Source organism: Oncorhynchus mykiss, chromosome 20 (genome assembly GCF_013265735.2).
Source record: "Oncorhynchus mykiss isolate Arlee chromosome 20, USDA_OmykA_1.1, whole genome shotgun sequence".
Lineage (NCBI taxonomy): Eukaryota > Metazoa > Chordata > Actinopteri > Salmoniformes > Salmonidae > Oncorhynchus > Oncorhynchus mykiss.
The window spans coordinates 44,296,454-44,312,988 of NC_048584.1; the positions used below are offsets into that span (position 1 = coordinate 44,296,454).

Sequence of the window (16,535 nt, forward strand, 5' to 3'; positions counted from 1 at the left end):
TGGAGCAAAGGTTCACATTCCAACAGGACAACGATCCTAAGCACACAACCAAGACAACGCAGGAGTGGCTTCAGGACAAGTCTCGGAATGTCCTTGATTGGCCCAGCAAGAGCCTGGACTTGAACCCGATCGAACATCTCGGGAGAGACCTGAAAATAGCTGTGCAGCAACACTCCCCATCCAACCTGACAGAGCTTGAGAGGATCTGCAGAGAAGAATGGGAGAAACTCCCCAAATACATGCGTGCCAAGTTTGTAGCGTGCTTCAACAAAGTACTGAGTAAAGGGTCTGAATACTTATGGAAATGTAATAAATATATATTTAAAAAAATATAAATATATATATATATATATATATATATTTTTTTTAAATATAAATTAGCTAAATGTAGATTAATGGGTTGAAAAAAAACAATTGTATCAATTTTATAATGAGGCTGTAAGGTAACAAAATGTGGAAAAGGTCAAGGGGTCTGAATACTTTCTGAATGCACTGTACCTACTGGCTGTGAAAGAAACTTGGGTCATATTCATTAGGCACTAAACGTAAGATGTCTGACCGAAACGGGAAAGAACAGGGGTGTATTCATTATGAATAAGAACCAAACGGAAGCAAACTGAATGAAACTGGGAGGGACCTACCTGAAGTTATCCAATAGAAACTCTCGTTTTGTTTGCAAAACATTTTCCATTTGGAGTAAACGGTTTGTTTCAAAAAACATTTTTCTACGGTGTACACTAATGAATACGACCCTGGTGATCCTGAACTGGGGTCCCCGCAACAATCTCATTGTTAGATTCTACATTAGTCTATACTGTCCAAGTAAGGCAATGATTTGAAACGGATTGACGCACGCACACACACCACACACACACACACACACACAACATCCCCTAACCGTTTAACTCACACACACACACCATCCCCTAACGGTTTGACTCACACACCACACACACCTCACACCACACACACACACACACCATCCCCTAACAGTTTGACTCCAGTTGAGCCTGTGTTCTGTAAGTCCTGGCTTTCCTCTCATTGAGTGTATAGCTAATGCCTCTGAAATAAATGTCTTAAACTCTGAATGTTTCTAGGTAAGAGTAGTAACATTGCATTTCATACTGAAGGTCCATTCCTGAATAAAGTCAAATGTATGGTTTTTCAGATATTTAATTTTCAGAAATTAAATAGCATCAATGGATTTAATTTCTATCAAAAAAACACACTGAGAAGGGGATCCCCCCCCCTATTCCCTATATAGTGCACTACTTTAGACCAGAGCCCTATTCCCTATATAGTGCACTACTTTAGACCAGGGCCCTATTCCCTATATAGTGCACTACTTTAGACCAGAGCCCTATTCCCTATATAGTGCACTACTTTAGACCAGAGCCCTATTCCCTATATAGTGGACTACTTTAGACCAGGGCCCTATTCCCTATATAGTGCACTACTTTAGACCAGAGCCCTATTCCCTATATAGTGCACTACTTTAGACCAGAGCCCTATTCCCTATATAGTGGACTACTTTAGACCAGGGCCCTATTCCCTATATAGTTCACTACTTTAGACCAGAGCCCTATTCCCTATATAGTGCACTACTTTAGACCAGAGCCCTATTCCCTATATAGTGCACTACTTTAGACCAGAGCCCTATTCCCTATATAGTGCACTACTTTAGACCAGGGCCCTATTCCCTATATAGTTCACTACTTTAGACCAGCGCCCTATGGGCCGTATGGGTCTTGGTCTAAAGTAGTGCACTTAATGTAATAGCATTTGGGAGGTATTATTTCTCCTCTATTCCTCAAAGGGCTGTCTGTCGAACAGATTGGTCTGTATATTTCCTCCAGGTCTTTGAACAATAAAATCCGTATTTAATCAGTCTGTCTTATTGTTGAGCTGTTGGTTACAGTTGTTTCGTCCCTGTGAGTGATTTCTAAATTTACATTTCCGCAGAGTTTCACAATGAGCCGAAATGAGTTCATAAAAACTTTTAACACATTGATTTTCCAGAACTTTTGTGAGGATTGGTCCTTGTGTTTTTATTCAGTTCAATGTTCATATTGCTATCCTTTACAAGTCTACGACGTGAAGAATCAACCACATGACTGTCCCAGAAGGCCCTCAGCAGACATGTTGGGATGAGGCCGTTTAAATAGTTTTAGTGCTGTCTTGTCTCCTTCTGCACTGAAGTGAAGGGGAAAAAACTCCCGAACAAGTAGCATATATTCCCAACGCATTATACTGATGTCCTTTTATCCAGGATTTTCACATCAGTACAGATGAAGGTTCAGGAGAGGAAACTAGTTCATACAAATCACCCCGCGACGGTCACAAGTTCAGGGAGTCGACGGTGGTTTTCTACTTGTTCTGCAGTTGGTGTTTTGTACCGCCAGGCGTTGTTTTGGGAAGGGCGGTTACGACAGAAAACCGGGCGACGTGGAAGCGTGGAGAATGTCATGTACGCGCGTCTCGCTTGTGATCAGGGCTTTTTCCAATAGTTTTTAAAAACGGATTTTCAGTACAGATAAAGGTGTATTTTAAATAGTAGAGAGGATAAAAAAAACAACTGACATTCTTAATATCGTGCATAAATTAAGATCTATAGCCATGGATGAGGCAATAGCGATTCTTTTAATATCCGTTGCGATGTTTTTGGGATGCTTTCTATTAGGTTTGATTCCACTTCTGATGAAACTTTCTGAGGTAAGTCATTGAATTCTTAACCTTGTATTCCCTCCGTTCCCCTCCTGTCTGTAACTTGCGCCGTACCTTCCTTTGTGGTCTCTTCTCCCGATGCCAAACATGTCAATGTTTTTTCAGACCTGTCTCATACTGGTCCCTGCTATGGAATCCACTCCATACTATATTTTGTGATCATTCAATAAATAGCTACCCCCCCCCCCCCCCCCCCCAACCTACCCCTTCATTCCATATATAGCTACTGTACCCCCCCTTCATTCCATATATAGCTACTGTACCCCCCCTTCATTCCATATATAGCTACTGTACCCCCCCTTCATTCCATATATAGCTACTGTGCCCCCCCCTTCATTCAATATATAGCTACTGTACCCCCCCCCCCCCCTCCTACATTCAATAAATAGCTACTGTACCCCCCCCCCTCCTACATTCAATAAATAGCTACTGTACCCCCCCCCCCCCTCCTTCATTCAATAAATAACTACTGTACCCCCCCCCCCCCTCCTTCATTCAATAAATAGCTACTGTACCCCCCCCCTCCTTCATTCCATAGATAGCTACTGTACTCCCCCCCTCCTTCATTCAATAAATAGCTACTGTACCCCCCCCCTCCTTCATTCAATAAATAGCTACTGTACCCCCCCCCCCTTCATTCCATATATAGCTACTGTACCCCCCCCCCCCCCACCCTCCTTCATTCAATAAATAGCTACTGAACCCCCCCCCCTCCTACATTCAATAAATAGCTACTGTACCCCCCCCCCCCTCCTTCTTTCAATAAATAACTACTGTACCCCCCCCCCTCTCCTTCATTCAATAAATAGCTACTGTACCCCCCCCTCCTACATTCAATAAATAGCTACTGTACCCCCCCCTCCTCCATTCAATATATACAAATTTAATTCTAAATGTATCACCATCAGAAGTTACAATGGGGCACTGAGGAAGGTTCGATATTTGCCAAGGGTGTGATTGGTACAGTTTGAGCTCTTGTTGTTACCGTAATAGAGGAGAGGAAATGACCTTTGGAACCAGACAGACACGTTTTTTCTCTGTAACCAGTTTTGAATTCTTGACTTTGTGTAAATATATATATATATTTTAAATTATATTGATAATGCATAATTTAACACTGTTTTATACCGTGACACATGTATTTACCCCTCTCCTTCCTAGAGCAATCAACCGTTGGTGTGTAGGTAGAATAATGTGTGTGTGTGTCCCTTTCTCTCCCAACAGAAGAGGCTGCAGTTTGTTAGTGTATTCGGGGCAGGCCTGCTCTGTGGTACAGCTCTAGCTATCGTCCTCCCAGAAGGGGTGGAACTACTGGAAGAGTCATGGAGAGGTGAGGGGTACCAGACATATAATGTAACAGGAGTAACAACCCGGGGTTCCAACTTCTCTAAGACCTCAACAGACAGATGGAGCAACAACTCACTGTAGGCTACATCGCTGTTGTTAAGTTTGTACGGGCAAAACAGTCCCTCGATTGCAGCTACATTGATGCTATAAGTAGTCTGTAGTCCTCTAAGGGTTATCTCGCCAAACTGTTTATCATTTCAGTGATGCGTCTTTTCAACTGTATCTATAATGGACCTTCAAGCCAAATGCTCCCTCAGCCTGCCCAGCCCTTTTAATTGGTGTCTGGTTAAACCCACTTCACCGTCAGACCAAGCCGCAGAGCCTGGGGGTACTTCAGGATACATGGGCAATGAAGTGACCTCATTTAAATGAAAATCGACTTGGTGACCTAATCTAAGGGTCCTTGGTTATAGCTCGGCTTGGGCAGACAGGAAGCTGTACTGTTACGGCAGGGCGATGCCATGGTAACGGAATTACGCTTTGACTCAGGTTTTTCACTTTCAAATGTACAAAAAAACAACAACAACCAGTGATTTCAATGTTTAACAAACCATTCAACTCTATGCACAATAACTACTTTGGACAATTTACACTAAACATTTAATTAAAAACATGTACTGAATGAACTGTGCGCTGTTCAGAATGACATTTAAATCTCCTTCAGTTTTTTTATACGACCACTTTTTCCCCCAAAATCTTTGTTAAACATCTGCTCTGAATGAAGATCCAAAAGATGTCTGCAGAAAGACTGGGGTGTCAGCGATGATATGACACCTTGACTTTGAAAACATCTCTTTTAGTTAATGAACTACAGTAAGTGAAGTGGACGAACACCCAGGGACAGAATGACATCCTCTCTGTCTGTACGAGACAGAGATGGATCATTAATAACGTCATTCTCTTCATGTTGATGTATCCTAAATAGATACACAAGAAGGTAGAAATATGTCACATCTTGCTTCCCACGTTTGGCTATTATTCTAAACACCGGCTGTTATTCTAATGAGCTGCAAACAAGACCACATTTGGTTGGTCTAGATCAGACCAAACCTGAACCAATCATAGATGTCTATGTTTCACAAATTTGGACAGCACAGTACAGTAGAGCTACCTTAGCCAAATACAATTAAACTCAGTTTTTCACAATTCCTGACATTTAATCCTAGTAAAAAATCCCTGTCTTAGGTCAGTTAGGATCACCACTTTATTTTAAGAATGTGAAATGTCAGAATAATAGTAGAGAGCATGATTTATTTCAGCTTTTATTTCTTTCGTCACATTCCAAGTGGGTCAGAAGTTTACATACACTCAATTAGTATTTGGTAGCATTGCCTTTAAGTTGTTTAACTAGAGTTAAACGTTTCAGTTGGCCTTCCACAAGCTTCCCACAATAAGTTGGGTGAATTTTGGCCCATTCCTCCTGACAGAGCTGGTGTAATTGAGTCAGGTTTGTAGGCCTCCTTGCTCGCACACACTTTTTCAGTTCTGCCCACAAATTTTCCATAGGATTGAGGTCAGGGCTTTGTGATGGCCACTCCAATACCTTGACTTTGTTGTCCTTGAGCCATTTTGCCACAACTTTGGAAGTATGCTTGGGGTCATTGTCCATTTGGAAGACCCATTTGTGACCAAGCTTTAACTTCCTGACTTATGTCTTGAGATGTTGCTTCAATATATCCACATAATTTTCCATCCTCATGATGCCATCTATTTTGTGAAGTGCACCAGTCTCTCCTGCAGCAATGCACCCCCACAACATGATGCTGCCACCCCCGTGCTTCACGGTTGGGATGGTGTTCTTCAGCTTGCAAGCCTCCCCCTTTTTCCTCCAAACATAACGATGGTCATTATGGCCAAACAGTTTTATTTTTGTTTCAGCAGACTAGAGGACATTTCTCCAAAAAGTACAATCTTTGTCCCCATGTGCAGTTTCAAGCCGTAGTCTGGCTTTTTTATGGCGGTTTTGGAGCAGTGGCTTCTTCCGTGCTGAGCGGCCTTTCAGGTTATGTCGATATAGGACTCGTTCTACTGTGGATATAGATATTTTTGTACCTGTTTCCTACAGCATCTTCACAGGGTCCTTTGCTGTTGTTCTGGGATTGATTTGCACTTTTCACACCAAAGTACGTTCATCTCTAGGAGACAGAACGCTTCTCCTTCCTGAGCGGTATGACGGCTGTGTGGTCCCATGGTGTTCATACTTGCGTACTATTGTTTGTACAGATGAACGTGGTACCTTCAGGCGTTTGGAAATTGCTCCCAAGGATGAACCAGACTTGTGGAGGCCTACAATTATTTTTCTGAGGTCTTGGCTGATTTCTTTTCATTTTCCCATGATGTCAAGCGAAGAGGCACTGAGTTTGAAGGTAGGCCTTGAAATACATCCACAGGTACACCTCCAATTGACTCAAATGATGTCAATTAGCCTATCAGAAGCTTCTAACGCCATGACATCATTTTCTGGAATTTTCCAAGCTGTTTAAAGGCACAGTCAACTTAGTGTATGTAAACTTCTGACCCACTGTAATTGTGATACAGTGAATTATAAGTGAAATAATCTGTCTGTAAACAATTGTTGGAAAAATGACTTGTGTCATTGCACAAAGTAGATGTCCTCACCGACTTGCCAAAACTATAGTTTGTTAACAAGAAATTTGTGGATTGGTTGAAAAACGAGTTTTAATGACTCCAACCTAAGTGTATGTAAACTTCCGACTTCAACTGTATGTTCAGTACAGTACATTATACTGTACTCTACGCTATTTTACTGTACTGTACTGAACTCTACTGCTCTGTGGGGCACGCGAGAGTCGGGCATTTAAAGGAACTCAGTCCGACTTTAAACTTTAAAAGTAGAATGCACAATGGTGTAACATCTAAATTAGGTAGTACATCATCGGTTCCTCTTGTCATTGCAGACCTTAGAGAGATGTATAACTTGTGAGAAATGTCCAGATCAACTAGCTCATGTCAACTAACGTTTTGTTATTTCTGTTTTTATAGCCCATACATGTTATTGTCATATTTTTGGTTCTCACTCAAATATCACATGAATACACAATTGAAGTGGCTATAGAACTGTAAAATGTTATTTTTCACCCCATGAAAAAATGTGTTGAATTGTAGTAAATATGTTTTAAACCTGCACATTTCTCTCCATCAAGAACAGTTGGTTGTTGCTGGAGGATGGGCTCCAGTTTGTTGTTGCTGGAAGATGGGCCCCAGTTTGTTGTTGCTGGAAGATGGGCCCCAGTTTGTTGTTGCTGGAAGATGGGCTCCAGTTTGTTGTTGCTGGAAGATGGGCCCCAGTTTGTTGTTGCTGGAAGATGGGCCCCAGTTTGTTGTTGCTGGAAGATGGGCTCCAGTTTGTTGTTGCTGGAAGATGGGCCCCAGTTTGTTGTTGCTGGAAGATGGGCCCCAGTTTGTTGTTGCTGGAAGATGGGCTCCAGTTGGTTGTTGCTGGAGGATGGGCTCCAGTTTGTTGTTGCTGGAAGATGGGCCCCAGTTTGTTGTTGCTGGAAGATGGGCCCCAGTTTGTTGTTGCTGGAAGATGGGCTCCAGTTTGTTGTTGCTGGAAGATGGGCCCCAGTTTGTTGTTGCTGGAAGATGGGCCCCAGTTTGTTGTTGCTGGAAGATGGGCTCCAGTTTGTTGTTGCTGGAAGATGGGCCCCAGTTTGTTGTTGCTGGAAGATGGGCTCCAGTTTGTTGTTGCTGGAAGATGGGCCCCAGTTTGTTGTTGCTGGAAGATGGGCTCCAGTTTGTTGTTGCTGGAAGATGGGCCCCAGTTTGTTGTTGCTGGAAGATGGGCTCCAGTTTGTTGTTGCTGGAAGATGGGCTCCAGTTTGTTGTTGCTGGAAGATGGGCCCCAGTTTGTTGTTGCTGGAAGATGGGCCCCAGTTTGTTGTTGCTGGAAGATGGGCCCCAGTTTGTTGTTGCTGGAGGATTGGGCTCCAGTTTGTTGTTGCTGGAAGATGGGCCCCAGTTTGTTGTTGCTGGAGGATTGGGCTCCAGTTTGTTGTTGCTGGAAGATGGGCCCCAGTTTGTTGTTGCTGGAGGATTGGGCTCCAGTTTGTTGTTGCTGGAGGATGGGCCCCAGTTTGTTGTTGCTGGAAGATGGGCCCCAGTTTGTTGTTGCTGGAAGATGGGCTCCAGTTTGTTGTTGCTGGAAGATGGGCCCCAGTTTGTTGTTGCTGGAAGATGGGCCCCACTTTGTTGTTGCTGGAAGATGGGCTCCAGTTTGTTGTTGCTGGAAGATGGGCCCCAGTTTGTTGTTGCTGGAAGATGGGCCCCAGTTTGTTGTTGCTGGAGGATGGGCCCCAGTTTGTTGTTGCTGGAAGATGGGCCCCAGTTTGTTGTTGCTGGAAGATGGGCCCCAGTTTGTTGTTGCTGGAAGATGGGCTCCAGTTTGTTGTTGCTGGAAGATGGGCCCCAGTTTGTTGTTGCTGGAAGATGGGCTCCAGTTTGTTGTTGCTGGAAGATGGGCCCCAGTTTGTTGTTGCTGGAAGATGGGCCCCAGTTTGTTGTTGCTGGAAGATGGGCTCCAGTTTGTTGTTGCTGGAGGATGGGCTCCAGTTTGTTGTTGCTGGTGGATGGGTCCCAGTTTGTTGTTGCTGGAGGATGGGCCCCAGTTTGTTGTTGCTGGAGGATGGGCTCCAGTTTGTTGTTGCTGGAGGATGGGCCCCAGTTTGTTGTTGCTGGAGGATGGGCCCCAGTTTGTTGTTGCTGGAGGATGGGCCCCAGTTTGTTGTTGCTGGAAGATGGGCTCCAGTTTGTTGTTGCTGGAAGATGGGCCCCAGTTTGTTGTTGCTGGAAGATGGGCCCCAGTTTGTTGTTGCTGGAAGATGGGCCCCAGTTTGTTGTTGCTGGAAGATGGGCCCCAGTTTGTTGTTGCTGGTGGATGGGTCCCAGTTTGTTGTTGCTGGAGGATGGGCCCCAGTTTGTTGTTGCTGGAAGGTGGGCTCCAGTTTGTTGTTGCTGGAGGATTGGGCTCCAGTTTGTTGTTGCTGGAGGATGGGCCCCAGTTTGTTGTTGCTGGAGGATGGGCCCCAGTTTGTTGTTGCTGGAGGATGGGCCCCAGTTTGTTGTTGCTGGAAGATGGGCCCCAGTTTGTTGTTGCTGGAAGATGGGCCCCAGTTTGTTGTTGCTGGAAGGTGGGCTCCAGTTTGTTGTTGCTGGAGGATTGGGCTCCAGTTTGTTGTTGCTGGAGGATTGGGCTCCAGTTTGTTGTTGCTGGAGGATGGGCCCCAGTTTGTTGTTGCTGGAGGATGGGCCCCAGTTTGTTGTTGCTGGAGGATGGGCCCCAGTTTGTTGTTGCTGGAGGATGGGCCCCAGTTTGTTGTTGCTGGAGGATGGGCTCCAGTTTGTTGTTGCTGGAGGATGGGCCCCAGTTTGTTGTTGCTGGAAGGTGGGCCCCAGTTTGTTGTTGCTGGAAGGTGGGCTCCAGTTTGTTGTTGCTGGAGGATTGGGCTCCAGTTTGTTGTTGCTGGAGGATGGGCCCCAGTTTGTTGTTGCTGGAGGATGGGCCCCAGTTTGTTGTTGCTGGAGGATGGGCCCCAGTTTGTTGTTGCTGGAAGATGGGCCCCAGTTTGTTGTTGCTGGAAGGTGGGCTCCAGTTTGTTGTTGCTGGAAGGTGGGCTCCAGTTTGTTGTTGCTGGAGGATTGGGCTCCAGTTTGTTGTTGCTGGAGGATGGGCCCCAGTTTGTTGTTGCTGGAGGATTGGGCCCCAGTTTGTTGTTGCTGGAGGATGGGCCCCAGTTTGTTGTTGCTGGAAGGTGGGCTCCAGTTTGTTGTTGCTGGTGGATGGGTCCCAGTTTGTTGTTGCTGGTGGATGGGCCCCAGTTTGTTGTTGCTGGAAGGTGGGCTCCAGTTTGTTGTTGCTGGAGGATTGGGCTCCAGTTTGTTGTTGCTGGAGGATGGGCCCCAGTTTGTTGTTGCTGGAGGATGGGCCCCAGTTTGTTGTTGCTGGAGGATGGGCCCCAGTTTGTTGTTGCTGGAGGATGGGCCCCAGTTTGTTGTTGCTGGAAGATGGGCCCCAGTTTGTTGTTGCTGGAAGATGGGCCCCAGTTTGTTGTTGCTGGAAGATGGGCTCCAGTTTGTTGTTGCTGGAGGATTGGGCTCCAGTTTGTTGTTGCTGGAGGATGGGCCCCAGTTTGTTGTTGCTGGAGGATGGGCCCCAGTTTGTTGTTGCTGGAGGATGGGCCCCAGTTTGTTGTTGCTGGAGGATGGGCTCCAGTTTGTTGTTGCTGGAGGATGGGCTCCAGTTTGTTGTTGCTGGAAGATGGGCTCCAGTTTGTTGTTGCTGGAAGATGGGCCCCAGTTTGTTGTTGCTGGAAGATGGGCCCCAGTTTGTTGTTGCTGGAAGATGGGCCCCAGTTTGTTGTTGCTGGAAGATGGGCCCCAGTTTGTTGTTGCTGGAAGATGGGCCCCAGTTTGTTGTTGCTGGTGGATGGGTCCCAGTTTGTTGTTGCTGGTGGATGGGTCCCAGTTTGTTGTTGCTGGAGGATGGGCCCCAGTTTGTTGTTGCTGGAGGATGGGCCCCAGTTTGTTGTTGCTGGAAGATGGGCCCCAGTTTGTTGTTGCTGGTGGATGGGTCCCAGTTTGTTGTTGCTGGAGGATGGGTCCCAGTTTGTTGTTGCTGGAGGATGGGCCCCAGTTTGTTGTTGCTGGAAGATGGGCCCCAGTTTGTTGTTGCTGGTGGATGGGTCCCAGTTTGTTGTTGCTGGAGGATGGGCTCCAGTTTGTTGTTGCTGGAGGATGGGCTCCAGTTTGTTGTTGCTGGAGGATGGGCCCCAGTTTGTTGTTGCTGGAGGATGGGCCCCAGTTTGTTGTTGCTGGAGGATGGGCTCCAGTTTGTTGTTGCTGGAGGATGGGCCCCAGTTTGTTGTTGCTGGTGGATGGGTCCCAGTTTGTTGTTGCTGGTGGATGGGTCCCAGTTTGTTGTTGCTGGATGATGGGCCCCAGTTTGTTGTTGCTGGTGGATGGGTCCCAGTTTGTTGTTGCTGGAAGATGGGCCCCAGTTTGTTGTTGCTGGAAGATGGGCCCCAGTTTGTTGTTGCTGGAAGATGGGCCCCAGTTTGTTGTTGCTGGAAGATGGGCCCCAGTTTGTTGTTGCTGGAAGATGGGCCCCAGTTTGTTGTTGCTGGAAGATGGGCCCCAGTTTGTTGTTGCTGGAAGATGGGCCCCAGTTTGTTGTTGCTGGTGGATGGGTCCCAGTTTGTTGTTGCTGGAGGATGGGCTCCAGTTTGTTGTTGCTGGAGGATGGGCCCCAGTTTGTTGTTGCTGGAAGATGGGCCCCAGTTTGTTGTTGCTGGTGGATGGGTCCCAGTTTGTTGTTGCTGGTGGATGGGCTCCAGTTTGTTGTTGCTGGAGGATGGGCTCCAGTTTGTTGTTGCTGGAGGATGGGCCCCAGTTTGTTGTTGCTGGAGGATGGGCCCCAGTTTGTTGTTGCTGGAGGATGGGCTCCAGTTTGTTGTTGCTGGAAGATGGGCCCCAGTTTGTTGTTGCTGGAAGATGGGCCCCAGTTTGTTGTTGCTGGAGGATGGGCCCCAGTTTGTTGTTGCTGGAGGATGGGCCCCAGTTTGTTGTTGCTGGAAGATGGGCCCCAGTTTGTTGTTGCTGGAAGATGGGCTCCAGTTTGTTGCTGCTGGAGGATGGGCTCCAGTTTGTTGCTGCTGGAGGATGGGCTCCAGTTTGTTGTTGCTGGAAGATGGGCCCCAGTTTGTTGTTGCTGGAAGATGGGCCCCAGTTTGTTGTTGCTGGAAGATGGGCCCCAGTTTGTTGTTGCTGGAAGATGGGCTCCAGTTTGTTGTTGCTGGAGGATGGGCCCCAGTTTGTTGTTGCTGGAAGATGGGCCCCAGTTTGTTGTTGCTGGTGGATGGGTCCCAGTTTGTTGTTGCTGGTGGATGGGTCCCAGTTTGTTGTTGCTGGAGGATGGGCCCCAGTTTGTTGTTGCTGGAGGATGGGCCCCAGTTTGTTGTTGCTGGTGGATGGGTCCCAGTTTGTTGTTGCTGGTGGATGGGCTCCAGTTTGTTGTTGCTGGAGGATGGGCTCCAGTTTGTTGTTGCTGGAGGATGGGCCCCAGTTTGTTGTTGCTGGAGGATGGGCCCCAGTTTGTTGTTGCTGGAGGATGGGCTCCAGTTTGTTGTTGCTGGAGGATGGGCCCCAGTTTGTTGTTGCTGGAAGATGGGCCCCAGTTTGTTGTTGCTGGAGGATGGGCCCCAGTTTGTTGTTGCTGGAGGATGGGCCCCAGTTTGTTGTTGCTGGAGGATGGGCCCCAGTTTGTTGTTGCTGGAAGATGGGCTCCAGTTTGTTGTTGCTGGAAGATGGGCTCCAGTTTGTTGCTGCTGGAAGATGGGCTCCAGTTTGTTGTTGCTGGAAGATGGGCTCCAGTTTGTTGTTGCTGGAAGATGGGCCCCAGTTTGTTGTTGCTGGAAGATGGGCCCCAGTTTGTTGTTGCTGGAAGATGGGCTCCAGTTTGTTGCTGCTGGAGGATGGGCTCCAGTTTGTTGTTGCTGGAAGATGGGCCCCAGTTTGTTGTTGCTGGAGGATGGGCCCCAGTTTGTTGTTGCTGGAGGATGGGCCCCAGTTTGTTGTTGCTGGAGGATGGGCCCCAGTTTGTTGTTGCTGGTGGATGGGCCCCAGTTTGTTGTTGCTGGTGGATGGGTCCCAGTTTGTTGTTGCTGGTGGATGGGTCCCAGTTTGTTGTTGCTGGTGGATGGGTCCCAGTTTGTTGTTGCTGGAAGATGGGCCCCAGTTTGTTGTTGCTGGAAGATGGGCCCCAGTTTGTTGTTGCTGGAAGATGGGCCCCAGTTTGTTGTTGCTGGAAGATGGGCCCCAGTTTGTTGTTGCTGGAAGATGGGCCCCAGTTTGTTGTTGCTGGAAGATGGGCCCCAGTTTGTTGTTGCTGGTGGATGGGTCCCAGTTTGTTGTTGCTGGAGGATGGGCTCCAGTTTGTTGTTGCTGGAGGATGGGCTCCAGTTTGTTGTTGCTGGAGGATGGGCCCCAGTTTGTTGTTGCTGGTGGATGGGTCCCAGTTTGTTGTTGCTGGAGGATGGGCTCCAGTTTGTTGTTGCTGGAGGATGGGCTCCAGTTTGTTGTTGCTGGAGGATGGGCCCCAGTTTGTTGTTGCTGGAGGATGGGCCCCAGTTTGTTGTTGCTGGAGGATGGGCCCCAGTTTGTTGTTGCTGGAGGATGGGCCCCAGTTTGTTGTTGCTGGAAGATGGGCCCCAGTTTGTTGTTGCTGGAGGATGGGCCCCAGTTTGTTGTTGCTGGAGGATGGGCCCCAGTTTGTTGTTGCTGGAAGATGGGCTCCAGTTTGTTGTTGCTGGAAGATGGGCTCCAGTTTGTTGTTGCTGGAAGATGGGCTCCAGTTTGTTGCTGCTGGAGGATGGGCTCCAGTTTGTTGTTGCTGGAAGATGGGCTCCAGTTTGTTGTTGCTGGAAGATGGGCCCCAGTTTGTTGTTGCTGGAAGATGGGCCCCAGTTTGTTGTTGCTGGAAGATGGGCTCCAGTTTGTTGCTGCTGGAGGATGGGCTCCAGTTTGTTGTTGCTGGAAGATGGGCTCCAGTTTGTTGTTGCTGGAAGATGGGCCCCAGTTTGTTGTTGCTGGAAGATGGGCCCCAGTTTGTTGTTGCTGGAGGATGGGCCCCAGTTTGTTGTTGCTGGAGGATGGGCCCCAGTTTGTTGTTGCTGGAGGATGGGCCCCAGTTTGTTGTTGCTGGAAGATGGGCCCCAGTTTGTTGTTGCTGGAAGATGGGCCCCAGTTTGTTGTTGCTGGAAGATGGGCCCCAGTTTGTTGTTGCTGGAAGATGGGCCCCAGTTTGTTGTTTCTGTACTCTACTTTACTGTCCTCTACATTTCTGTACTCTACTTTACTGTACTCTACCTTTACTGTACGATCCTCTACTGTACGATCCTCTACTGTACTCTACTTTACTGTACGATCCTCTACTGTACTCTACTGTCCTCTACATTTCTGTACTCTACTTTACTGTACTCTACTTTTCTGTCCTCTACATTTCTGTACTATCCTCTACTGTACTCTACTTTACTCTACTTTTCTGTACTCTACTTTTCTGTATTCTACTTTTCTGTACGATCCTCTACTGTACTCTGCTGTACTCTACTTTTCTGTACTATCCTCTACTATACTCTACTTTACTGTACTCTACTTTTCTGTATGATCCTCTACTGTACTCTGCTGTACTCTACTTTTCTGTACGATCCTCTACTGTACTGTACTTTTCTGTACTGTACTTTTCTGTACTATCCTCTACTGTACTCTACTTTTCTGTACTGTACTTTTCTGTACTGTACTTCTGTACTATGCTGTGCTGTCCAAAGTTATGAAACCTAGACGTCTGTGATTGGTTCAGATTTGGTCTGGTGGACTTTTCCATGTCCGTGGACGTCCCGTGTCAGTCGGTGTTAAGTGTCACAGCGGTCTGAGGCACTGCATCGCGGTGCTAAAGGTGTCACTACAGACCCTGGTTCGATCCCAGGCTGTATCACAACTGGCCATGATCGGCAGTCCCATAGGGCTGCGCTCAATTGGCCCAGCGTCGTCCGGGTTAGGGGAGGGGAGGGTTTGGCCGGGGGTAGGCCGTCAATGTAAATAAGAATTTGTTCTTAACTGACTTGCCTAGTTAAATAAATGTTAAATTAAAAATAAAAAGTGGTTGATTATGCTGGTTGCAGTAAATGTAAAGAGGGTAGGTGTCAGTAAGAGCCAGGAGAGGACAGGCTCTATTAACTAGAGGGAGAGAGGGGGGTTGTCCAGACGGAGAGGGAGGGGTTGTCCAGACGGAGAGGGAGGGTTTGTCCAGACTGAGAGGGAGGGTTTGTCCAGACGGAGAGGGAGGGGTTGTCCAGACTGAGAGGGAGGGGTTGTCCAGACGGAGAGGGAGGGTTTGTCAAGACTGAGAGGGAGGGTTTGTCCAGACTGAGAGGGAGGGTTTGTCCAGACTGAGAGGGAGGGGTTTGTCCAGACTGAGAGGGAGGGTTTGTCCAGACTGAGAGGGAGGGGTTGTCCAGACTGAGAGGGAGGGGTTGTCCAGACTGAGAGGGAGGGGTTGTCCAGACTGAGAGGGAGGGTTTGTCCAGACGGAGAGGGAGGGTTTGTCCAGACGGAGAGGGAGGGTTTGTCCAGACTGAGAGGGAGGGTTTGTCCAGACTGAGAGGGAGGGGTTGTCCAGACTGAGAGGGAGGAGTTGTCCAGACTGAGAGGGAGGGGTTGTCCAGACTGAGAGGGAGGGTTTGTCCAGACTGAGAGGGAGGGTTTGTCCAGACCGAGAGGGAGGGGTTGTCCAGACGGACAGGACAGGCTCTATTAACTAGAGGGAGAGGGGGGGGGGTTGTCCAGACTGAGAGGGAGGGGTTGTCCAGACGGAGAGGGAGGGGTTGTCCAGACGGAGAGGACAGGCTCTATTAACTAGAGGGAGAGAGGGAGGGGTTGTCCAGACGGAGAGGGAGGGGTTGTCCAGACGGAGAGGACAGGCTCTATTAACTAGAGGGAGAGAGGGAGGGGTTGTCCAGACGGAGAGGGAGGGGTTGTCCAGACGGAGAGGGAGGGGTTGTCCAGACTGAGAGGGAGGGTTTGTCCAGACTGAGAGGGAGGGTTTGTCCAGACGGAGAGGGAAGGTTTGTCCAGACTGAGAGGGAGGGGTTGTCCAGACTGAGAGGGAGGGGTTGTCCAGACTGAGAGGGAGGGTTTGTCCAGACGGAGAGGGAGGGTTTGTCCAGACCGAGAGGGAGGGGTTGTCCAGACGGAGAGGGAGGGGTTGTCCAGACGGAGAGGACCGGCTCTATTAACTAGAGGGAGAGAGGGAGGGGTTGTCCAGATGGAGAGGGAGGGTTTGTCCAGACGGAGAGGACATGCTCTATTAACTAGAGGGAGAGGGAGGAGTTGTCCAGACGGAGAGGGAGGGGTTGTCCAGACGGAGAGGGAGGGGTTGTCCAGACGGAGAGGACCGGCTCTATTAACTAGAGGGAGAGAGGGAGGGGTTGTCCAGATGGAGAGGGAGGGTTTGTCCAGACGGAGAGGACATGCTCTATTAACTAGAGGGAGAGGGAGGAGTTGTCCAGACTGAGAGGGAGGGGTTGTCCAGACGGAGAGGACAGGTTCTATTAACTAGAGGGAGAGAGGGAGGGTTTGTCCAGACGGAGAGGGAGGGTTTGTCCAGACGGAGAGGGAGGGGTTGTCCAGACGGAGAGGGAGGGGTTGTCCAGACGGAGAGGACAGGCTCTATTAACTAGAGGGAGAGAGGGAGGGGTTGTCCAGACGGAGAGGGAGGGGTTGTCCAGACGGAGAGGGAGGGGTTGTCCAGACGGAGAGGGAGGGGTTGTCCAGACGGAGAGGGAGGGGTTGTCCAGACTGAGAGGGAGGGGTTGTCCAGACTGAGAGGGAGGGGTTGTCCAGACTGAGAGGGAGGGGTTGTCTAGACTGAGAGGGAGGGGTTGCCCAGACGG

At 48.5% G+C, this 16,535-nt stretch overlaps 1 protein-coding gene across 3 annotated transcripts in view; it reads left to right on the top strand.

Annotated features, from left to right (window-relative positions):
- The first annotated feature begins 1,714 nt into the window (after nucleotides 1-1,714).
- The window catches only part of LOC110499510 (zinc transporter ZIP9), a 29,082-nt gene continuing 14,261 nt past the window's right edge, over nucleotides 1,715-16,535 (top strand). The window contains exons 1-2 of one of the 3 annotated variants that reach the window (XM_036956418.1): nucleotides 1,715-2,712; nucleotides 3,949-4,054. In XM_036956418.1, coding sequence (XP_036812313.1) covers nucleotides 2,617-2,712; nucleotides 3,949-4,054 — 202 coding nt within the window. In that variant the 5' untranslated portion in view covers nucleotides 1,715-2,616. The remainder of the gene's footprint in view (nucleotides 2,713-3,948; nucleotides 4,055-16,535) is intronic. The other 2 variants (XM_036956419.1, XM_036956420.1) reach the window with 2 other exon arrangements.